Here is a 26,565-nt window from a genome sequence, read left to right as displayed (position 1 = left end):
CAATTAAGGTCACAGTTATGAAAACTTAGGACACTAAAGAGGCCTTTCTACTGACTCTGAAAAACACCAAAAGAAAGATACCCAGGGTCCCTGCTCATCTGCGTGAACGTGCCTAAGACAGCGCTACAGGGAGACAGGACGGACAGCTGATCGTCCTCGCAGTGGCATACCACATGTAACAACACCTGCACAGGATCGGTACATCCGAACATCACACCTGCAGGACAGGTACAGAATGGCAACAACAACTGCCCGCGTTACACCAGGAACGCACAATCCCTCCATCAGTGCTAAGACTCTCAGCCTATTGCGGACAGAGGCTGGACTGAGGGCTTGTAGGCCTGTTGTAAGGCATGTCCTTACCAGACATCACCGGCAACAACGTCGCCTATGGGCACAAACCCACCGTCGCTGGACCAGACAGGGCTGGCAAAAAGTGCTCTTCACTGACGAGTTGCGATTTTGTCTCACCAGGGGTGATGGTCGGATTCGCGTTTATCGTCAAAGGAATGAGCGTTACACCGAGGCCTGTACTCTGGTGCCGGATTGATATGGAGGTGGAGGGTCCGTCATGGTGTGTCACAGCATCATCGGACTGAGCTTGTTGTCATTGCAGGAAATCTCAACGCTGTGCGTTACAGGGAAGACATCCTCCTCCCTCATGTGGTACCCTTCCTGCAGGCTCATCCTGACATGACCCTCCAGCATGACAATGCCACCAGCCATACTGCTCGTTCTGTGCGTGACTTCCTGCAAGACAGGAATGTCAGTGTCCTGCCGTGGCCAGCGAAGAGCCCGGACCTCAATCCCATCTGGGAACTATTGGATCGGAAGATGAGGGCTAGGGAATGTCCGGGAACTTGCAGGTGCCTTGGTGGAAGAGTGGGGTAACATCTCACAGCAAGAACTGGCAAATCTGGTGCAGTCCATGAGGAGATGCACTGCAGTACTTAATGCAGCTGGTGGCCACACCAGATACCGACTGTTACTTTTGACCCCCCTTTGTTCAGGGACACATTATTACATTTCTGTTAGTAACATGTCTGTGGAACTTGTTCAGTTTGTCTCAGTTGTTGAAACTTGTTATGTTCATATGTAGAGTGGTGATGACAGGACAACTACATGATGAACTGGATGTGTAGCCTGGTGTTGACAGGACAACTACACGATGAACTGGATGTGTAGTCTGGTGTTGACAGGACAACTACATGATGAACTGGATGTGTAGCCTGGTGGTGACAGGACCACTACATGATGAACTGGATGTGTAGCCTTGTGCTGACAGGACAACTACATGATGAACTGGATGTGTAGCCTGGTGGTGACAGGACCACTACATGATGAACTGGATGTGTAGCCTTGTGCTGACAGGACAACTACATGATGAACTGGATGTGTAGCCTGGTGGTGACAGGACAACTACATGATGAACTGGATGTGTAGCCTGGTCTTATATTTACATTTTACATTTTTCTCCGTACTGGTCCCCCGTGGGAATCGAACCCACAACCCTGGCGTTGCAAACACCATGCTCTATCAACTGAGCCACACAGGACCTGTTGACAGGACAACTACATGATGAACTGGATGTGTAGCCTGGTGTTGACAGGACCACTACATGATGAACTGGATGTGTAGCCTGGTGTTGACAGGACCACTACATGATGAACTGGATGTGTAGCCTGGTGTTGACAGGACCACTACATGATGAACTGGATGTGTAGCCTGGTGTTGACAGGACCACTACATGATGAACTGGATGTGTAGCCTGGTGTTGACAGGACCACTACATGATGAATTGGATGTGTAGCCTGGTGTTGACAGGACCACTACATGATGAACTGGATGTGTAGCCTGGTGTTGACAGGACCACTACATGATGAACTGGATGTGTAGCCTGGTGTTGACAGGACCACTACATGATGAATTGGATGTGTAGCCTGGTGTTGACAGGACCACTACATGATGAATTGGATGTGTAGCCTGGTGGTGACAGGACCACTACATGATGAATTGGATGTGTAGCCTGGTGTTGACAGGACCACTACATGATGAATTGGATGTGTAGCCTGGTGTTGACAGGACCACTACATGATGAACTGGATGTGTAGCCTGGTGTTGACAGGACCACTACATGATGAATTGGATGTGTAGCCTGGTGTTGACAGGACCACTACATGATAAATCATCTTCTCCATGATAAGGGCACTAGACAGCTGCTGTACAGTCAATAGCTTCTTAGCAAAGTGCAATTTCTCAAGCAAGAATTTTGCTTGGACTGTCTGGAAGTGGTATGAGTGGGGAGGGTAAAAGTGAAAACGATCTGTTATTGGCAGAGAGGTTTGGAACTTTCTTTCTTATTGGTCTATTAACTAATTTATCGCATGGTGATGTCACCATGGAAGGCCAAAAATTCATCCCACCAAAACAGGCCGAAATCTTTTCAAACAGCGCTTACACTAACGCATTACCATCTTTTTTCACAATATTATTCCAACCTCAGTGTGGAAATATATATATATATAAAACACAGGAAAATCACGACTGACTGCACTGGGCCTTTCAAAGAACTCTGAAAGATGTAACTTTCACCTTTATTCGTGCAGTAAAAAGAACATTGGATAACAAGTTAATATCCTATTATGCATGAACCTTTCAAAAGACCACTTCAAGTAGGTGTTAGAGTACGTACCCAGTACGTTCCCTGATGGCACCTCTTCTAGTTCCTCCAGCTCTCTGCCCATCAGCAGGTAGAGGCTGTCCATGGTGCAGCAGGCCAGGTGAGGGACGGGAGGGAGACAGGCACTCACACTAGTACTGCCCTCTGGGAGCTGACAGACAGAGAGAGAACATTAGATCTCTAGAGCATCAGAGCCAATCATCCAGTACATTGGTTGTGTGATATTGGATTCTAAAAGCAATTGTTAGTTAGTAGTACTGCTACTGAAGCCAGGAGGGACGAGGCAACAATAATACAACAACTCGTCCGTCTCAAATGGCACCCTATTCCCTACAGTATATAGTGCACTACTGTTGCCCAGGCCACAGAGGAACACAGCCCTCATTATAGAAGTCAATGTTATCTTTAACCTTGGAATACACATCTTGAGATGGAAACAAACACGCAGAACATTTATGATTGTTGCTCTTTGAACAAATAGCATTTGAGTTCATCTTCAGAACAGTTATTGTTTTGTCTGGTGAATATTGCAAATTGAGCAGAAAATGTGTTTTGTGCCTCTGCAGTGTGTGTGTACGTGTGTGTGTGTCCACATGCCTGTGTGTGTGTGTGTGTGTGTGTGTACATCCTTACAATGCGCAGGCCTTGTGCAGGGTCGTATTTGGGCCCCATCACAAACACCTTCTGTCCTCTGCGGACCACCCCACTGTAGACTCTGGCGAAGGCTACGAACGTCTCCTTCCCCTCCTCCGGTTTAGCCTTCAGAGACAGGGCCTGCATCTGGCCTGAGACACCCTCACTACCTGCATGTCAGGGAAGACAATGGAGACATACACTGGTATCAGTGGTATCATCATGAACATATTGGTTATTGGAACTGGCCAGAGCTTCCAAACCACTAGGGGGGGAAAAGAGGCCCGGGTTGGGGTTCTAGCAAGGTAAGAGTGGGTGGGTGGGTGTGTGTGTGTGAGAGACACTTGCCTATGGTGTTGTCTCCACCAGGAGTGGTTGCCAGTGTTGTACTTCCTGATTGGGCATTTCCCTCCCCACTTTCTGTCTGCTGAATGGCTGCCAGTTTCTCAGTGTGTCTCTGTCTGGCCAGCTCCCTGCGCTGGGCCATCTCCTCCTGGGTCAACGGCCTGTGTGCGCACACACACACACACACACACACACACACACACACACACACACACACACACACACACACACACACACACACGTTCAGTAGGTAGAAAATGTTTTGAGAATATTCCATTGCAAAACGTTTTGCTATTGTGTGCCCTACTGAACACTGTCCATTGTTTGGGCCAATGAATACACATTATATTAGACATGACACATCAAAACAGAAATGTAACAACCCACTAAACCAAGTCTTTATAGCAGGGTAACATAGCCTAGCAACTAGCACCGCTCTGTTTTATTTGATTCATCCTTTATTTAACCAGAGAAGTCACAGAGACTTTTAAATCTCTTTTTCCAAGTGAGCCCTGGCCAAGAATCCATCATACAGTGCATTCGGAAAGTATTAAGACCCCTTGACTTTTTACACATTTTGTTATGTTACAGCCTTACTCTAAAATGGATTAAATAATTTTTTCCCCCCTCATCAAATCTACACACAATACCCCATAATGATAAAGCGAAAAAAGGTTTTTACAAATATTTGCAAATGTTTTAAAAATAAAAAACAGAAATACCTTATTTACATAAGTATTCAGACCCTTTGCTATGAGACTTGAATTTGAGCTCAGTTCACTGATCATACTAGAGATGTTTCTACAACTTGGAGTCCACCGGTGGTAAATTAATTTGATTAGACATGATTTGGAAAGGCACACACCTGTCTATATAAGGTCCCACAGTTGACAGTGCATGTCAAAGCAAAAACCAGGCCATGAGGTCGAAGGAATTGTCTGTAGAGCTCCGAGACAGGATTGTGTTGAGGCACAGATCTGGGGAAGTGTACCCAAACATTTTTTACAGCATTGAAAGTCCCCAAGAACACAGTGGCCTCAATCATTCTTAAATAGAAGAAGTTTGGAATCACCAAGACTCTTCCCAGAGCTGGCCGCCTGGCTAAACTGAGCAATCGGGAGAGAAAGGCCTTGGTCAGGGAGGTGACCAAGAACCCGATGGAGTCCCTCTGTGCTGATGGGAGAACCTTCCAGAAGGACAACCATCTCTGCAGCACTCTACCAACCTTTATGGTACAGTCGCCAGACGGAAGCCACTCCTCAGTAAAAGACACATGACAGCACGACTCTCAGACCATGACAAACAAGATTCTCTGGACCAAGACTGAACAAGATTCTCTGAAACCAAGACTGAACTCTTTAGCCTAAATGCCAAGCGTCACGTCTGGAGGAAATATGGCACCATCCCTATGGTGAAGCATGGTGGTGGCAGCATCATACTGTGGGGATGTTTTTCAGGGGCAGGGACTGGGAGACTAGTCAGAATCGAGGGAAAGATGACTAGAGCAAAGTACAGAAAGATCCTAGATGCTAACATGCTCCAGATTGCTCAGGACCTCAGACTGGGGCGAAGGTTCACCATCCAACAAGACAACACAGGAGTGGCTTCAGGAGAATTATCTGAATGTCCTTGAGTGGCCCAGTCAGAGTCCGGACTTGAACCCTATCGAGTATCTCTGGAGAGACCTGAAAATATCTGTGCAGCGACGCTCCCCATACACCCTGAGCTTGAGAGGATCTGCAGAGAAGAAATGTGAGAAACTCCCCAAATACAGGTGTGACAAGCTTGTAGCGTCATACCCAAGAATACTCAAGGCTGTAATCGCTGCCAAAGGTGCTTCAACAAAGTACTGAGTAAAGGGTCTGAATACTAATGTAAATGTGATATTTCCGGGTTTAATATTAAACACATTTGCAAAAGTTTCTAAAAACCAGTTTTTCCTTTGTCATTATGCGGTATTGTGTGTAGACTGATGGGGAAAAATGTGGAAAAAGTGAAGGGGTCTGAATACTTTATGAATGCACTGTGTAGTTACACAGACAGAATACAACACAACATAACAATGAATGGAAGTTAAAACAGCGCAAAGAGCATAAGATAAGTTAAAAAGAGCAGGTTTCCAAGCAAAATGCTCCTTAAAAAAGGTGGAATCTATGGTCAACGGCTATCCAATCTGAGATTTAAAATAATTCATGGGAATAAAATGATCGAGTATCAGCCTGTGGTTGTCGCTACAGTATGTGTCCCACACGGAACCCTAGTCCATATTTGGTACACTACTTAAAATCAATGTACTGGTCGTGTACATAATTTTGCAGATGTTATCGCAGGTGCAGGGAAATACTTGTGCTTCCAGCTCCAACAGTGCAGCAATATCTTGCAATACACACAATCCCCAAAATTATAATAATAACAAAAAAAGAAAGAAATGAATACCTATCAGCACAAGCAATTTTAGAGTCCTAAATATATACAATACAAGTCAAAAAGTTTGGACACACCTACTAGTTCAGGGGTTTTTCTTTATTTGTACTATTTTCTACATTGTAGAATAATAATGAAGATATCAAATCTATTAAATAAACACATATGGAATCATGTAGCAACCAAAAAACATATATTTTACATTTGAGATTCTTCAAAGTAGCCAACCTTTGCCTTGATTACAGCTTTGCATGCTCTTGGCATTCTCTCAACCAGCTTCATGAGGTAGTCACCTGGAATGCATTTCAATTAACATGTGTGCCTTGTTGAAAGCTAATTGGAATTGATTTCCTTCTTAATGCGTTTGAGACAATCAGTTGTGTTGTGACAAGGTAGGGGTGGTATACAGAAGATATCCTATTTGGTAAAAGACCACGTCCATACTATGTCAAGAACAGCTCAAATAAGCAAAGAGAATCGACAGTCCATCATTACTTTAAGACATGAAGGTCACCCAATGCGAAAGTTTCTTCAAGTGCAGTCGCAAAAACCATCAAGCGCTATGATGAAACAGGCTCTCATGAAGACCGCCAGAGGAATGGAAGACCCAAAGTTACCTCTGATGCAGAGGATACGTTCATTAGTTACCAGCCTCAGAAACTGCAGCCCAAATAAATGCTTCACAGAGTTCAAGTAACAGACATCTCAAAATCAACAGTTCAGAGGAGACTGTGTGAATCAGGCCTTCATGGTCGATTTTGCTGCAAATAAACCACTACTAAAGGACACCAATAAGAAGAAGAGATTTGCTTGGGCCAAGAAACACAAGAATGGACATTAGACCAGTGAAAATCTGTCCTTTGGTCCAAATTGGAGATTTTTGATTCCAACCGATGTGTCTTTGTGAGACGCAGAGTAGGTGAACGGATGATCTCTGCATGTGTATTACCCACCTTGAAGCATGGAGGAGGGGGTATCATGGTGTGGGGGTGCTTTGCTGGTGACACTGTCTGTGATTTATTTAGAATTCAAGGCACACTTAACCAGCATGGCTACCACAGCATTCTGCAGCGATCGCCATCCCATCTGGTTTGCGCTTAGTGGGACAATCATTTGTTTTTCAACAGGACAATGACCCAACACACACTTCCAGGCTGTGTAAGGGCTATTTCACCAAGAAGGAGAGTGATGGAGATCTGCATCAGATGACCTGGCCTCCACAATCACCCAACCTCAACCCAAAAGTGAGAAGTGAAGGAAAAGCTGCCAACAAGTGCTCAGCATATGTGGGAACTCCTTCAAGAATGTTGGAAAAGCATTCCTCATGAAGCTGGTTGAGAGAATGCCAAGAATGCTGTCATCAAGGCAGTGTGGCTACTTTGAAGAATATATATTTTGATTTGTTGAACACTTTTTTAGTTACTTTATGATTCCATGGGTTATTTCATAGTTTTGATGTCTTCACTATTATTCTACAATGCAGAAAATAGTAAAAATAAAGAAAAACCCTTGAATGAGAAGGTGTGTCCAAATTTTTGACTGGTACTGTATGTGTGTGTACATGGTGTGTCCAGACAGCGTGTGAACAGCAGTAGTTATATGGAACCAGGGCTCTGGTCAAAAGTAGTACACTAGGCAATAGGGTGCCATTTGGTATGCAGAATGGAGTCAAGAGGTTAGGTTTGTACCTCATCCTACCAAGTCCTGTCATCGCATGATGGTTATTTGTGCTGCTAACTTCCCTCACTGAGAAACTATGTTCTAATTACCTACCGACGATGGAAAATATGCAAAGGTTAAATTTGACCAATTACGACGACATAGGTGGTGTCTCCGGGCCAAGCTGGAAAAACGGAATAACAATTACTCTAAAATTGCTCTGGCCACCACAAACTCATGGCACGTGGGTGTGTCGTTTCAAATGGCACACTGCAGTCATTGCGGTGAGTATGCATGTGTGTGTGTGTGTGTGTGTGTGTATATGTGTGCGTGTGTGTGTGTGTGAGAGAGAGCTTCAAAGTGCTTCAAAGTGCCTACATTGATACAGCTGGAAGCCATGATTGACAGTAGTGGCCATCCACACAAGTTCAGCTCCCTGACGACCGACCGCTTAAACTATCCCATAATTTAGGTTCCGTCCCAAATGGCACCCTATTCCCTATATAGTGCACTACTACTTTTGACCAGGGCCCACAGGGAATAGGGTGCCATTTGGGATATAAACAAACAATAAAACAAGCTCTGCTGATTCACAAAGACTATTGGGGGGGGGGGGGGGGGGGGGGGGGGGGGGGTAGGTTGATTACATTTAGTAAAAATTTGACAGAAACGGGCCTAAACGAACACAGGCTTGCCATGAAGAGCGCAACATGGGAGAAATGGAACAATGTATTGTACTGAAGGACTACTTGTGGAATGCTGCTAACCACTGACTTCTGCTTTTAGTGTGGGGTGTGACTCCTGCAATTTGTCACACCACACACACTCTTTCAAACAACACACATACCTGCATGCACTGCACACATGCTCATGCAAACACAAACACTCATCCCCCTTTTATTCCATTTCACCCGAGATTCACTTATTTCCTGGACGTTCAACAATTCCAAGCCGTTGCATTCATAAGCGTACTGCGTAGCTACATTCTTTAACAAAGCGACCACAGCAGAGCTGCCGTGTTTTTCCTGATGAGGTCAAATCAGTCGCTCATGGGCAATAACGGGAAAGCCATGCGTTGTGGTCTCTGGCCTCCGTTGCAGTGGTTATAAAGTAATGGCTTCGCAAGCTTCTCAACGTTAAAGTAGGATTCTCTCAAAACCACAAGCCTTTTAAGTGTGTTATAAGCTGGTTGTGTGCGTGTGTGTGTGATATATATCTGGTTTAAATATGTGGAAAACGAGACGATATTGATACTAAAGCTGTTCATGAAACCATCTTCATCAGCATCATACCATGCTGAGGATTTGGTTGCAGTCTTTCCATTTTAGGCGGAGTGCATAAAAATGTCATGAGAGCACAATGGGTATTTGCTTTCTGCTTTGACGTCAGCCCTTCATCCATACTGGAACGCTTTAGATGGTTGGTTGAAGTCTGACTTTGCTTCTTAGTCTTTGCTGCACGTGCTATTGTGTTGTTGGGATAAAAAAATGTTTGGGTCACATTTGTTCGAGAATTCTCACTTGATAAACTTAGAACTCTGCTTTCGTCCCACTTGCAAGATTCTACAGGACATGAAAACAGAACACATTGGTTTCACTCTTTTGTTCGCTGGTTCATTTGTTAACTCAACAGCCTTGTTGTTCCATAATGAAACTCTTTCCAAGTTCTGTAATAGATGTTTTGCTATCTCTTAGAAATAATTAAAAACATACAGAACAATGAGTTTACAGGACGACTGCTGCTTTGATAAAAAGAAACAGAACATCTAGGGGAGAGGGATGTTTCAGTGTGTGGCTGTGTGCATGCCAGTGTGTGTATTCTGCCGAGCAACTGCCCAGAGCCATTAATAAAACCCACTGACATCACCAGCCAATCAGACGCGAGGACATTTAAAACACCAGGTCAAGACTGTTTGTGAAGAGACACAGACAGACGGACAGAGACACAGACAGATGGAGAGAGAGAGAGAGAGAGAGAGTCAGAAATGAAGGGGTGAGAGAGGGAGAAAGAAAGAACGGGGTGTAGAGAGAGGTAGAAACAGAGAGGTTGCCCTCACTCCTACGAGCAGTCTCAGAACTACTACTGAGACCTAAATTGATGGTGGGTGCCATGGTAACAAAGCATAACCATAGCTGTGGAGGCATGTAGGAGTGTCAGCCAGGAACCCCCTGAAGCTAATTCAGAAAGAGAAACAGAGAGAGACAGAGAGACCACTGTGACTGACCCAAAATTAAGGAAAGCTTTGACTATGTACAGACTCAGTGAACATAGCCTTGATACTGAGAAAGGCCGCCGTAGGCAGACCTGGCTCTCAAGAGGAGACAGGCTATGTGCACACTGCCCATAAAATGAGGTGGAAACTGAGCTGCACTTCCTAACCTCCTGCCCAATGTATGACCATATTAGAGAGACATATTTCCCTCAGATTACACAGATCCACAAAGAATACAAAAACAAATCGAATTTTGATAAACTCCCATTTCTATTGGGTGAACCAGCGTGCCATCACAGCAGCAAGATTTGTGACCTGTTGCCACAAGAAAAAGGCAACCAGTGAAGAACAAACACCATTGTAAACCCATATTTATGTTTACTCATTTTCCCTTTTGTACTATTTTCACATCGTTACAACACTGTAGATAGACATATAACATTTGAAATGTCTATTATTTTGGAACTTTTGTGAGTGTAAATTTTATTTTGTTTATTTCACTTTTTTTATTATCTATTCTTTGGCAATGTTAACATGTTTCCAATGCCTATAAAGCCCCTTAAGTTGAACCGAGAAGGGAAATAGACACATACTGTAGTATCTAAAACAGCCAAAAGGAAATTTTTAGAAGTGTCTGCATTGAAGGATATTCATGTAAAACAAACATGTACCATCTGCAACAGACTACTCATAAACATATAATATACCTGATATTTGTACTGTACACTGGGCGCTATACAACACACCAAACACCCCCAGTCAAAAGTAGATCACTATATACAGTACCAGTCAAAAGTTTGGACACACCTACTCATTCCAAAAAAACATGCTGTGTAAGGGCTATTTGACCAAGAAGGAGAGTGATGGAGTGCTGCATCAGATGACCTGGCCTCCACAATCACCCGACCTCAACTCAATTGAGATGGGATGAGTTGGACCGCAGAGTGAAGGAAAAGCAGCCAATGAGTGATCAGTATATGTGGGAACTCTTTCAAGACTGTTGGAAAAGCATTCCAGGTGAAGCTGGTGGAGAGAATGCCAAGAGTGTGTATAGCTGTCATCAAGGCAAAGGGGGGCTACTTCGAAGAATCTAAAAAATATAATATATTTTGATTTGTTTAACAGTTTGTATACTACATGATTCCATATGTTATTTAATAGTTTTGATGTCTTCACTGTTATTCTGAAATGTAGAAACTAGTACAAATAAATAAAAATCCTTGAATGAGTAAGTGTGTCCAAACTTTTGACTGGTACTGTACGTAGGGAATAGGTGCCATTTGGGACACAGATGATAGTAAAGGCCATTGAATAAGGTATGTTTTCCTTTGCAGAGAAGGCAGATCTTAGCCCATAGGACTCTGGTCAAAAGCAGTGCACTATATAGGGAATAAGGTGCCATTTAGAACACATCCAGAAAGATTGTAAGCCGTTAAGATGGCCAAGCAGTCGGCGAAGTAAACGGAACATGATTATGCATAGTTTTACTTATGTAGCATGTACACAAAGATCTAGGTCAGGCTGGCTCACTGGAGTTGAACTCAACTGTTCCAATATGAACAGTCTAGGATGAAGTTTCCCCTAGATGCCGATCTATGGTCAGTTTCCCACACTAATGGTTAAGGTTAGGAAAGGAAGAGGGGAAGGTGATCCTACATCTGTCCCAAATGTGTGTCAAGAGAAACAAGAAACAGATGCTGTGGTATTTGTAGTTCTTAACATAAGGGATCAGGAGTTTTCCTGATCAGGTTACAACTCTGGGCCTGTATTTATCAAGTCTCTCAGATTAGGAGTGCTAAACTAGGATCAGAGATACGCCTGAAGTGCACAGCTTCAATGACCCATGCTAGCCCCCAGGTGGCCACAGATATGCCTGAGGTGATACAGTATGGATTTAAAATTAAACATTTTTTAAAAAATCAGATAAGAGGCTATGGTAGGTAGTTTCAATGGTCCTGCTAGTCCATGGGTGGCCAATGATATGTCTGGGCTGAGAAGGTATGGATCTGATGAGTGAAAAGCTGTGGTATGTACAGTAATTGTCCCCAACTAGTCCATGGGTGGCTTGGGATCTGCCAGCAGCGTGTGTGTGCTACTGCAGCAGGTGGCAGCCATCAGGGGAAGGAAGGGGTCCTGGCTGGATCATTAGGCTGATGGTGGCCAGGCCTTTTCTACTGTAGCATACTGTGTGTGGGATGACACGTTTCCTCTTCCCTAACATCCTTCACTCTCCCCCTTTCTATCTCTCTCATCTCACGCTGAACTGATACAGGCTAGATAGGTAGGTCTCTCTCTCCCTCCCTCCCTCCTCTCAGTGTAATGGCAGAATCAGCCATTACAGGTTGGTACCGTGACAGAGGAGAGGAGGGAGTGAGTGAGTGACAAAAAGTGAATGTAGAGAGCAAAAATGATCCTCCGTGTACAACGTAAAACACCAAATAATGCATGCAGAGCAGAATTAGGCCGATACCCGCTAATTATCAAAATTTAGAAAAGAGAGGTTGAATTCGACAACCACCTAAAAGGAAGCGACTCCCAAACCTTCCATAACAAGGCCATCACCTACAGAGAGATGAACCTGGAGAAGAGTCCCCTAATCAAGCTGGTCCTGGGGCCCTGTTCAAACAGACCCCACAGAGCCCCAGATCAGCAACACAATTAGACCCAACCAAATCATGAGAAATAAACAGATAATTACTTGACACATTGGAAAGAATGACCAAAAAAACTGAGCAAACTAGAATGCTATTTGGCCCTAAACAGAGAGTAAACAGTGGCAGAATGCCTGACCACTGTGACTGACCCAAACTAAAGGAAAGCTATGTACAGACTCAGTGAGCATAGCCTTGCTATTGAAAAAGGCCGTCGTAGGCAGACCTGGCTCTCAAGAGAAGACAGGCTATGTGCACACTGCCCACAAAATGAGGTGGAAACTGAGCTGCACTTTCTAACCTCCTGCCAAATGTATGACCATATTAGAGGCACATATTTCCCTCAGATTACACGGATCCACAAAGAATTTGAAAACAAACCCGATTTTGAGTCACAAGAAAATGGCAACCAGTGAAGAACAAACACCATTGTAAATACAACCCATATTTATGTTTATTTATTTTCCCTTTTGTACATTAACCATTTGCACATTGTTATAACACTGTATATACATAATATGACATTTGTAATGTCTTTATACTTTTGGAACTTCTGTGAGTGTAATGTTTACTGTTCATTTCACTTTTGTATATTATCTACTTCACTTGCTTTGGCAATGTTAACATGTTTCCCATGACAATAAAGCCCCTTGAATTGAATTGAGAGGAGAGATGAGGTCTGCCTGCCAAGGGGGTTTCTTTCTACTCCACAGACCTGAGGCACAGAGTCACCGAGGATCATACCAGGTCAGATAGAGAACAGGGAGTAATACCGACAGGCTCATACCAGGTCAGATAGAGAACAGGGAGTAATACCGACAGGCTCATACCAGGTCAGATAGAGTACAGGGAGTAATACTGACAGACAGAGGGGGGTGTGTTTATGCATGTGTGTGTGTCAAATCAAATATTATTTATCACATGCCGAATACAACTACTGTAGACTTTAGAGTGAAATACCAACGATGCAGTGTGTGTGTGTGTGTTAGTGATGCACGGGTCAGCTGTTTTTTCACCCGCACCTGCTAATAACCCATCCACAACCGCCCGGCTAAGTGAAAATCTGAGGCCCACAACCGACCCTAACCAATAATTTTTGAAAACGCGCTGTACAGGCAGAGATGGCAGAGCAATTTTTTGGACAGGCCTTTTAGATAGGCTTATGTTCCTGCTTATAATTTCCAACATTTTGGTAGGGTATTTGTCCGTCAACTTATAATTAGATACATGCAGCTTCTCTTCTGTCATTACTTGTTGCCCTAGAATTAAGCAGTAAGGCATGAGTGGGTGTGGTATGTGGCCAATATACCACGGCTAAGGGCTGTTCTTAAGCACAACGCATTGCAGAGTGCCTGGGCACAGCCCTTAGCCGTGGTATACTGGCCATATACCACAAACCCCCAAGGTGCCTTATTGCTATTAAAAAGTGGTTACCAATGTAATTAGGGCAGTAAAAATACATGTTTTGTCATACGGTCTGATATACCATGGCTGTTAGCCAAACAGCATTCAAACCACCCAGTTTATAAAACGAAATAAACCCTTGCTCACCAAACTAATGTAATGAATCAGTAGAATGAACGCTTCAATCTAGTTGACGTCAGTAAAGTTCTTTCTCTCGGGCAGTAAAGACATTTAGGGACCAGGAAGAAAATGCAATAGGCAAGGAAATGGAGCTGGAAGAAATAGCAGCAGTTTTACGGGCGCCCAACCAATTGTGCTATTATGTGGGAGTTTTTCGCGTTATTTGTAACTTATTTTGTACATAATGTTTCTGCAACCGTATCTTACGGCAGAAAAGAGCTTCTGGATATCAGGACAGCGATCACTCACCTCGGATTAGACAAAGATTTTTTCAACAACAAGCAAGACTCACATGATATTCTCCAAACACCCGGCAGGGCCGACATCCCAGTTATTCGCAAGAGGAAGCAACGCAGGTACAGAGGACGAAGAGCCGAATGCCTCGTCAGGACCCGCAGAAGGCGAGTAGGAAAGCTGCCGTTACCGTCAATATTACTCGCCAACGTGCAATCATTGGACAATAAATTAGACGAGGTACGATCACAAATATCCTACCAACGGGACATCAAAAACTGTAATATCTTATGTTTCACGGAATCGTGGCTGAATGACGACATGGATATTCAGCTAGCGGGATGTACGCTGCACTGGCAGTGAAGTCTCTAGATTTTGCTCGCTCGAAGTAGAGTATATTGTGATAAATGGCAGGCCACACTGCTTGCCTACAAAGTTCTCAACTATACTTTGCGTGGCTGTTTATTTACCACCACAAACAGATGCTCGCACTAAGACCGCACTCAGTCAGCTGTATAAGGAAATAAGCAAACAGGAAACCACTCACCCAGAGGCAGCGCTCCTAGTGGCCAGAGACTTTAATACAGGGAAACTTAAATGAGTTCTACCAAATCTCTATCAACATGTTAAATGTGCAACCAGAGGGAAAAAAATTCTAGATCACCTGTACTCCACACACAGAGACGTGTACAAAGCTCTCCCTTGTCCTCCACTTGGTAAATCCGACCTCAACTCTATCCTCCTGATTCCTGCTCACAAGCAAAAATTAAAGCAGGAAGCACCAGTGACTCAGTCTATAAAAAAGTGGTCAGATGAAGCAGATGCTAAACTACAGGACTGTTTTGCTATCACAGACTGGAACATGTTCCGGGATTCTTCCGATGACATTGAGGAATACACCACATCAGTCACTGGCTTTATCAATAAGTGCATCGAGGACGTCGTCCCCACAGTGACTGTACGTACATACCCCAACCAGAAGCCACTGTTATTTGAAAATGTCTTTACTGTTGTTTTATTTCTTTACTTACCCACACACACACACACACACACACACACACACACACACCTTTTTTCCCACACTATTGGTTAGAGCCTGTAAGTAAGCATTTCACTATAAGGTCTACACCAGTTGTATTCGGCGCACGTGACAAATAAACTTTGATTTGACCCCCAAAAAATTGCGATTTTCAGTGCAAAATCTCCAAATGACGTCAGTTTGACCGGTTTTAAGGGAATTAAAAGCTGTGAAAACTACCCAACATGTTTATGATAGGATTTCAGTTGGGCTTGGATGCATATTTTATGTGGTTGAAATACTATCAGCTTTTATGATGCTGATAAAGATAACACCTTTACATACAGTCCCTAACCGCACAGTCATTCTCTCAAGAATGCTTAACCTGTCTGGGCTAGGAGGCAGTATTTTCACATCCGGATAAAAAAACGTACCCAATTTAAACTGGTTACTACTCTTGCCCAGAAACGAGAATATGCATATTATTAGTAGATTTGGATAGAAAACACTCTAAAGTTTCTAAAACTGTTTGAATGGTGTCTGTGAGTATAACAGAACTCATATGGCAGGCAAAAACCTGAGAAGATTCCATGCAGGAAGTGGCCTGTCTGACAATTTGTAGTCCTTCTGTTGCATCTCTATCGAAATTACAGCATCTGAGCTGTTACGTGACACTTTCTAAGGCTTCCATTGGCTCTCTAAAGCCTTCAGAAAGCGGATTGACGCGTCTCCTGTCTCTGGGCAGATAACAGGAGCAGAGTTTGTGAGTGGTCTGCCTGGGGACAGAGAGACTGGAGATGCGCATTCACGAGACCGCCATTTTTTTCTTGCCCTCTTTGAATGACTACAACATTGTCCGGTTGGAATATTATCACTATTTTACGAGAAAAATTGCATAAAAATTTATTTTAAACAGCGCTTGACATGCTGCTAAGTACGGTAATGGAATATTTTGTGACCTGAACACGCGAACAAAACGGAGGTATTTGGATATAACTATGGATTATTTGGACCCAAAACAACATTTGCTGTTGAAGTAGAAGTCCTGGGAGTGCATTCTGACGAAGAACAGCAAAGGTATTCCAATTTTTCTAATAGTAATTCTGAGTTTAGGTTGCCCCGACGTTGGCGGGTGTCTGAATAGCTAGCCTGTGATGGCTGAGCTATGTACTCAGAATATTGCAAAATGTGCTTTCGCCGAAAAGCTATTTTAAAATCTGACATAGCGGTTGCATAAAGGAGTTCTGCATCTATAATTCTTAAAATAATTGTTATGCATTTTGTCAACGTTTATGATGAGTAATTTAGTAAATTCACAGGACGTTTTCGGTGGGTATGCTAGTTCTGAACATCACATGCTAATGTAAAAAGCTGTTTTTTGATATAAATATGAACTTGATTGAACAAAACATGCATGTATTGTATAACAATGTCCTAGGAGTGTCATCTGATGAAGATCATCAAAGGTTAGTGCTGCATTTAGCTGTGGTTTGGGTTTTTGTGACATACATGCTTGCTTTGAAAATGGCTGTGTGATTATTTTGGGCTGGATACTCTGACATAATCTAATGTTTTGCTTTCACTGTAAAGCCTTTTTGAAATCAGACAATGTGGTTGGATTAACGAGAGTCTTATCTTTCAAATGGTGTAAAATAGTGATATGTTTGAGAAATTGAAGTTAAAGCATTTGAGGTATTTGTATTTCGCGCCACGCGATTCCACTGGCTGTTGAATAGAGTGGGACGCAAACGTCCCACCTAGCCCATAGAAGTTAAATAAATAAATAAATATTTCTCCACTCCTATTCCCGAGTCAAAATGTACATCTGGTAAATAATTTTACTGCAAGAAATACTTCATTTCGGTAGGAGTACATAATTAGGCTACAGACCTACAGTCAGTGTCCAGATTTCAGGCTACTATCCCATTAAACCCATCTATCTGAACAGTAGCCTACAGTAGTGCTTTGGTTAGATTATTTAAACAAATAATCATGATTTTGGTTTCGATATTTTTGCATTGTGAAATGATGACGTTACAATGATTTTAGAGCTTTGTAACAGAAATTCCAAAACCAAAAATAGTGACCATCCAATTGCCAAAACATAGAAAATATCCCATTGTCTCTGTCAGGTCCTCATTGGGTAGACCAGTGGTTCACAACCAGGGACACTACTGTAGGATCCATCGGGGGGGTACATGGCCTACCCACAAGGGGTACTTGAGAAGACTCATGAGACCATAGGTCTACAGGTAAAATGCACATGAGGGGGTATTGCAGGGGTACTCCTGGCAGAGCAAAATCCAGTTGGTGGTACAGAACCTGAAAAAGGTTGGGAACCACTAGGTAGATATCAATAGAAAAATGGACAATTACTATGAAATAAAATATTTCAGTTGTGTATACTACTTAATTTGTATTTTATTGTATTATTTTTCATTCCTTTAAGTCATGATCTCATCTCTGCTCAGGCAGTAGCAGTCAGCCAGCCAGACCATCTAACATTATCTCTGTTCTCCCAATACTGTACTGTCTTTAATCATCCTATTTAGCTAGCCTGCTTAAATATGCTGCAGAGCTGTCTAAAAAAAATAATTTCACTACTTCTTCAAAGTAGATAAGTTATACTTTCACAAACTGTCTCTGTCCCTCTCATCGTTGTGTAGATTCCTCTCTCATGGAGTCTTTGTGTATCTAACCTAACGAAGCAGGCGTGAAAGTGTATCGGTCCAGAGATCTGTATATAATGTTGAGATGCTCATGTCTCCGCCCTAACAAAGGCAGGAAGGCAGGAGAAAATCTTCAGTCCAAAATAAGCCCGTAGAAACGAATTGGGCTTATTTTGGACAGATTTTGGCAAGAGTGAAACCTCTCGCGTCACCTCTTCCGCTCTGATCAGTCTCTGTCGGAGCCATAATTATATATTTTTTTAATTATAAAAAAAAAAAGGATTATGGTCATTGTAGTTAATTACCACATTTCTGCACTGAACTAGGTTGAATATTTGCTTAATGAAAACTACAACTTCCTTCCACCCACATAGTTGACTTGATTTCTCTCCTGAATTATTTGATTTCTCTCTAGAAAAATGTTGCGTTGGGCAAAAAAAATAAAAAAATTAATTCAAGTAATTGAACCGATGTCGGTCAAATAGTTGTTTAGGCCTAATAACAGGGTAAAAAAACGAATTGTCAGTTAATCGCTCAGCACAACCGGCACTGCCATCATCCTCCTTTACCACTTCCCCAAATCTTTCCCAAACTTTAGGCTAATGTTCTTCTATGGTACTTTTTGCCTCAGTGGATCGAAGTTAACTTTTTCTGCCCAAGTTCCCAAAAGCATTTGGCAACTGGCGTATATTTGGCCAGCGTACAGTTGCGCCCTAAAACTTAGGCTATGCACTAACGCCAGAAAAAAAAAAAAAAATATATATATATATATATATATATATATATATATATATATATATATTTAAAAAAAATATATATATATTATATATATATACACATTTCACAAGGATTTTTTATGTGAGCGAGCCCTGGTCAAAAGTAGGGCCCTATGTAGGGAATAGGGTGCCATTTGGTATGCCGTCAAAGCCATTTGCACAGTCACCATCCCATTATAACATGACTATTATCCAAGTGTATTGTTGAGGGGGGCGCTGTAATAGCTTTCAGTAGAGGACACACTATAATAGCTTTCTGGAGAAGACTACACTAATTCTACATCCCAAATGGCACCCTATTCAGCGCACTACTTTTAACCAGGGCCCATAGCGCTCTGGTCAAAGTAGAGCACTATGAAGGGAATACGGTGCCGTTTGGGATGTAGCCACACTCTCTTCCTGGAGCCGCACAGCACAGGAGCACTTTGCATCCTGGTCATTAAGCCTAGCAGACGCTGTTATGGAAACGCACACAATAAGTGCATTCAGCAGAGGAAGGTGAAACGACCACGTAACACTATCATCTTAAGTGTAACCTTCAAAATGATGTGTTAGAAGGCACCATAGTACTACAATGTTATCACAAGTCAGACAATTGTTTCCAAAATGTGACATAATATGTCATTCCTACAACTATCCATATCTACAACCAGTCCTGGGTTCAAATACTTCAATCATCTCTTCCAATACTCGGAGTGTTTGTTTCAGTCTGCCTGGAGTGCTAGATGGATTTGCAGTTTTGGGACTTTTCTATTGGTTTATTAAGCCAGGCAAGCTTATAACCCATCCTGCCAATACATTTTCCTCAACACGTGCTTCACAGGCCACGGCCATTAAAATAACACTGGGGAGCTGCGAAAATCTGCTTCTGAGGAACAAATGTGGTGCTGGGGTGGCTCTACTGTAGTGCAGCATCCCTTTGTTGTATTTTAATGATATCAGTAGAATAGCTGTAACGTAAAAAATTTGGAAAAAGCCAAGGAGGTTTGAATACTTTCCAAATGCACTCTGTGTATGTGTCATTCAAGGGTTTTTTATTTTGATTATTTCCTACATTGAAGAATAATAATGAAGACATCAAAACTATGAAATAACACATATGGAATCATGTAGTAACCAACAACAAAAAAAAGTGTTAAACAAAATCTAAAATATTTTTTTTATATTTGAGATTCTTCAAATAGCCACTCTTTGCCTTGATGACAGCTTTGCATACTCTTGGCATTCTATCAACCAGCTTCAACTGGAATGCTTTTCCAACAGTCTTGAAGGAGTTCCCACATATTCTGAGCACTTGTTGGCTGCTTTTCCTTCACTCTGCCGTCCAACTCATCCCAAACCACCTCAATTGGGTTGAGGTCGGGGAATTGTGGAGGCCAGGTCATCTGATGCAGCAGGTCATCACTCTCCTCCTTGGTGTAATAGCCCTTACACAGTCTGGAGGTGTGTTGGGTCATTGTCCTGTTGAAAAACAAATGATAGTCCCACTAAGCGCTAACCAGATGGGATGGTGTATCGCTGCAGAATGCTGTGGAAGCCAAGCAGGTTAAGTGATCCCTGAATTCTAAATAAATCCCAGTCAGTGTCGCCAGCAAAGCACCACCACACCCTCCTCCATGCTTTATGGTGGGAAATACACATGCGGAGATAATCCGTTCACCGACACCGCGTCTCACAAAGACACAGAGGTTGGAACCAAAAATCTCCAATTTGGACTCCAGACCAAAAGACACATTCCACTGGTCTAATGTCCATTGCTCGTGTTTCTTGGCCCAACCAAGTCTCTTCTTATTATTGGTGTCCTTTAGTAGTGGTTTCTTTGCAGCAACTCAACCATGAAGGCCTGATTCACACAGTCTCCTCTGAACAGTTGATGTTGAGATGTGTCTGTTACTTGAACTCTGTGAAGCATTTATTTGGGCTGCAATTTCTGAGGCTGGTAACTCTAATGAACATATCCTCTGCAGCAGAGGTAACTCTGGGTCTTCCTTTCCTGTGGCGGTCTTCATGAGAGCCTGTTTCATCATACCGCTTAATGGTTTTTGCGACTGCACTTTCAAAGTTCTTGAAATGTTCCACATTGACTGACCTTTATGTCTTAAAGTAATGATGGACTGTTGTTTCTCTTTGCTTATTTGAGCTGTTCTTGCCATAATATGGACCTGGTATTTTACCAAATAGGGCTATCTTCTGTATACCCCCCTACCTTGGCACAACACAACTGATTGGCTCAAACTAATTAAGAAGGAAAGAAATTACACAAATTAACTTTTAAGCCGGCACACCTGCTAATTGAAATGCATTACAGGTGACTACCTCATGAAGCTGGTTGAGAGAATGCCAAGACTGTGCAAAGCTTTCATCAAGCCAAAGGGTGGCTACTTGAAGAATCTCAAATATTTTGATTTGCTTAACACTTTTCTCATTACTACATGATTCCATGTGTTATTTCATAGTTTTGATGTCTTCACTACTTTTCTACAATGTAGAAATAAAGAAAAAAACACTTCAATGAGTAGGTGTGTCCAAACTTTTGACCAGTAGTGAGTGAGTGTACGTATGTATGTACATATGTATGAGTGTACACAGACAGAGACAGAGAGACAGAGAGACAGAGAGACAGACAAGAGTGCCATCTAGTGTCATTCCTACAGTCACACTCACTTTCTGTACCTCTGCATGATGTCTAGGGTCTGACCAAACACAACAAACACACACTTACCTCTGTTTGTTCTGAGGCAGGGCCTTGGCGTCCACCATAAACATCTTGGACACAAACACAATGACAGGGGCTGTGTCATCACTGGAACACTGCATGAAGGCTGGGGACACACAGGACAAGGTTTCTGAGCATATAGTTAGAATTCAATAAGAGAACCAAGTACCACTATATACAGAAACCACAGCATATGCTCTGTGTAAAATATAGGATTTAACAGTTTGACTCAAAGTAAATAATATTCCATTCTTGCTTAAATGTGCCTTTTAAATGGAGGAAAGTCTCTGTTCTCAACATAGATACTGTATTACTCCTTACCCACCCAGATACTATAGAGGTTGTCATGAACATGTTCAAACATTGCCTCTCGTTTTAGCCCAAGCTCTAAAGGCACCTAGGACATGTTCAGTAGTGCACACCGTAACAAAAACACGTGTTTCTTATTGGACTAATCTACGCGTTTTGGCCCATTTAGCTTCTGTTTGTTTCCAAGTGAAGACACCAAACAGCTTCCCTGGCAATTTATTGATATATGAATATCATTGATTATCCATTAAACAAGGTAGTCAAATCTGGAGGTACTGTGATCTGTACTACCTGAATGTATCCATTTTTCATATTTTGTTAAAAACATTCCCTCCGTTTCGTGCATTAAAAGCAACACTGATCTCGTTAACATGAGGTGAGAGCTGGAAAGAGACGAGCCCTGCCAACTGTCCTCTCCATAGCCAGGCGGTCTGGGAAAGAAGCAAGCCTTGAACTGGGGCTGGGTGGAGGGAGGAAACGACTAGCAGGTCTGCTAAACTAACACCTTCACAGGATACAGAAATGCCTTCGTAAAAGCACAACATGCCAGGTGGGCTTTGGAAGAGCTCACAGACATCATCTTCCCCCACACACTGAACCACCCACATACAGCAGACCAAGACAACTTTTCTGCAACTGCAGAGTGTGTGTGTCTCACCGGACTTCAGCTCCTGGGTCTGCAGGGGTAGTGAGTGGAACCTGCGTGCTCCCACACTCATCAGTCTCTCTATTCTCTCAGAGGTCATGTCCAACGGACTGGGCAGCTTATCACACACCATGACTGGGGCACAGGGTTAAGGAAGCACACACACACACACACACACACACACACACACACACACACACACACACACACACACACACACACACACACACACACACACACACACACACACACACACACACACACACACACACACACACACACGTAGGATACACAGTACAGCCTGTGAGACGGGGAGCCACTGGCTGCAGATGGCAGAGAGGAGGACTTTGGGGTCGGAGTGACGCAAGTCTCTGGTCATCACCTTAACACCTAGTGACATCATCATCTTCTCTATCTTCTCCTTGTCTCTGAGAGGAGAGAGAGCACACGTACGTCATTATTCACATCTCAAAAGCACTCCATCTTCATACACACTTCAACATTTAACAAAGGTGCTGCAAGGAACCATAACAGCATAGAGATAGAGATCACATCTTCAGAGATCCCTTACCGTCTGGTAACAACAGCGTCATATAAACTCCATATGTTGTCCAGGACGAGCTGAACAAACAGAGGCTTCTTTCCTTTGGCCTGGAGAGGGAAGAGAGAATTACAGGAAGAAAGAGTGAGAAAATGGATCTTTCAGAAACAGTCAAACCATTGCTAGTTCTTATCTAGATGGAGAATCATTGATTGGATTTATGCACCATTTTCTTCACTATGGATGCATCCCAAATGGCACCCTACCCTGTATATAGTGCACTACAGACGTGGTGTACTGGCGTTAATAGCTGGCTGTTCCAACAAATAGGCTGCAGTGTGGGATTATGAAAGAGGCACACACAGTGCTGTGTTTCTCACCAAGCGTACTGAGTGGACGCACGCACACACACCAAAGTGCATAGGTGCACACAGTCATGTACGCACACACACACCAGTGCATAGGTGCACACAGTCATGTACGCACACACACACACACACACACACACACACCAGTGCATAGGTGCACACAGTCATGTACACACACACACACACACACACACACACACACACACACACACACACACACACACACACACACACCCACACACACACACACACACACACACACACACACACACACACACACACACACACACACACACACACACACACACACACACACACACACACACACCAGTGCATAGGTGCACACAGTCATGTACGCACACACACCAGTGCATAGGTGCACACAGTCATGTACGCACACACACACACCAGTGCATAGGTGCACACAGTCATGTACGCACACACACCAAAGTGCATAGGTGTACACAGTCATGTACACACACACACACCAGTGCATAGGTGTACACAGTCATGTACACACACACACACACACACACACACACACACACACACACACACACACACACACACACACACACACACACACACACACACACACACACACACACACACACACCACCCCGTGCATAGGTGCACACAGTCATGTACGCACACACACACACCAGTGCATAGGTGCACACAGTCATGTACACACACACCAGTGCATAGGTCAACCCATCCAGTCTCTCAGCTCCAGTACTGTAAAACAACTCGCTTTCTAAAAGTGCTCCAATCCAAATATGACCCTGTGTCACCGAATGTAGAACAACAGCTGAAATATATAATACTGAGTCAAACCTCCATAGCACTGAATGCAAGCATTCTATTCCCTATGGGCCCTGGTCAAAAGTAGTGCACTATAAAGGGAATATGGTGCCTTCATCTCTCTGAGAGGGCTGGCTACTGGCTACACTAAAAGCTCTATTATCCACTTTCTATGGACTGAAAATCAATGGGACAGACTGAAGGTTGGACTGTGTGCGTGAGTGTCTTGATGAGACTACTCTGTTCTATAGTGGAGGAAAGATTATATTGATCCGTCTAATGACTGATTAGATATTTGAATAGTCTGAGAATGTGACAGTCTGTGTGTAATGCATGTTCATTATGGTAGTCTCTCCCAGAGTCCCACCGCACGACCAAATGAACACAACAAATTACAAATGCTGAAAATAAAGGTTTCTTTGGACGGAGTCCCTACTGGATGTTAATAATGAACATAAGGACAATTCAAGGGCCAACACGTAACAAACAGCACTATAACTTAGGGAAATTGTGCTGCCCTCTCTATACACAGTCTACTAGCTAGCGCTGAAGGCTAATGGCTAATGCAGCCAGAAGGGTCAGAAGCTAGTGTGGTTCGGAGTGGGAGTCTGCAACAGAGTGGCTTTAGTATTATAACGTGAACCCATTAGCACCATACAGCTGCAACACTTAGTCCGTGGGCCTGTCCAAATACCCATACTTGTGTTTTAAATAGTACTCTGATTGGGTATGCAAAAACAGAACGTTTTATAGTATATGACATTTTGAAAACTTAGTAGGATTTAAATGCCAGGATGTCATACTCATTTCATGGAGAAGAATTCGCTGCACAGTATTGAGGAACAGAATGCTCCTTTCAGACCCACGTGTGTTTGACAACAGATGATAATCAGAGAAGAAAACATAAATGAACAAACGGCAGGGAACAAACCAATTGTGCATCAGATGAAGCCTTCTCAGTATGATGAGCCTAGTATGTAGATATTTGTTGCTTACTGCATACGTTTTTACTAAACATTACGTTCTTAATAGTATGTGGTATGATTAGCACACAGTATGAAGTTTTAGTAAGTAGAAGGCAGATTTTGGACACAGCTACTGTCCCAAATTCCCTATATAGTGCACTACTGTTGAGCACTGTGGGCCTTGGTCAAAAGTAGTGCACTATAAAGGGAATAGGGTGCTATTCGGGACGCAACACTTAGCATTCATTACTGTGGTAGAACGTTAGCATTGGTCTTACGTGAGCTCCCTTCATGATCTTCTTGGCTTTAGCGTTGAGGTAGAAGTCTCCCCAGAGGGTCTTCAGGAGTACCTCAGCCCTGATGCCCATCCTCTGGCTGTGGATCTGGGCAAACTGCTGGATACTACAAGAAAACGCACAAAGCTGCTAACGCTGGAAAATACCAACGACAGAAAAGCTAAACACACAGTGATTGATATTTCCTCTCCATTATGCTTCAGCATCTTTGTTCTGGATTGTAGTTTGACAGAGGCCTTCACTGACAATAGCCTGCACTGAACATTTGATATCTATGCATGTTTGTAATTCTCAGTGGTTTCAGTGATGTGTTGAGTTGTCAAAACAGAGCTTTTTAGGCAAGAAAATAGCAATGCGTCACTTGAATGGGTGTTGGTCAACACCGCTTGTAAAACACTTGGCTTCCACTGAATAACAGTGACTTCATTGGTTATTTTCATCGATCCTAAAGCCACAGCTGCCCTCAAAACAAGGTATCTGTGTCCTGTGTACACACCTGTATAAAACAGACACACTAATGACATACAATGACTATAATGCACACAGTCTAGTCTGTCTGTAGTAGTTACTATGTGACTGCTCTGTAGCATGGGGGAGAACATTAAACACCTTGCTAGCAGAGCACTGACCTGATTTGAGGGACATAAGAATGTGCAGGCTGGCTAGGATGAAATACCATTACATTGGGTTTGAGATGTTTTGACTGTTATGTGAACAAGAGCTAAAGTTCTCTTCCTACTCAGCTGGTTATTTAGAATTCTACATCAGTTAGTCATGCAGAATTCTACCCTCTGTTCCTTCTCTGAAAGCTAAGGCAAAAGCCCCACCTAGTGGATATTTCATCAATAACCAAATACCTGACCAACTCCCCAGACATGTATTGATGGCCCCACATACAGCGCGTTCTGAAAGTTTCAGACACATTGGTTTTTCCCCCACATTTTGTTACGTTACAGCCTTATTCTAAAATTCATTTTAAAAAAAAGACAATTCTCATTAAGCTACACACAATACCCCATAATGTCAGTGACAAGA

General features: G+C 43.0%; 1 protein-coding gene across 1 annotated transcript in view; it reads right to left on the bottom strand.

The window, feature by feature from the left end:
* LOC106587851 (elongation factor-like GTPase 1) overlaps positions 1-26,565 on the bottom strand; it is a 96,492-nt gene that overhangs the window by 65,744 nt on the left and 4,183 nt on the right. The window contains exons 8-15 of the mRNA XM_082969678.1: positions 25,513-25,636; positions 23,128-23,207; positions 22,848-22,984; positions 22,569-22,691; positions 21,608-21,707; positions 3,658-3,819; positions 3,314-3,479; positions 2,693-2,831 (exon numbers count right to left, since the gene is read on the bottom strand). Coding sequence (XP_082825804.1) covers positions 2,693-2,831; positions 3,314-3,479; positions 3,658-3,819; positions 21,608-21,707; positions 22,569-22,691; positions 22,848-22,984; positions 23,128-23,207; positions 25,513-25,636 — 1,031 coding nt within the window. The remainder of the gene's footprint in view (positions 1-2,692; positions 2,832-3,313; positions 3,480-3,657; positions 3,820-21,607; positions 21,708-22,568; positions 22,692-22,847; positions 22,985-23,127; positions 23,208-25,512; positions 25,637-26,565) is intronic.

This window comes from Salmo salar, chromosome 26, assembly GCF_965601325.2.
Source record: "Salmo salar chromosome 26, fSalSal1, whole genome shotgun sequence".
In the NCBI taxonomy this organism is placed as follows: Eukaryota; Metazoa; Chordata; class Actinopteri; order Salmoniformes; family Salmonidae; genus Salmo; species Salmo salar.
Note: the sequence above shows the minus strand (reverse complement) of the source record. Positions and strands in the feature narration are given on the sequence as shown.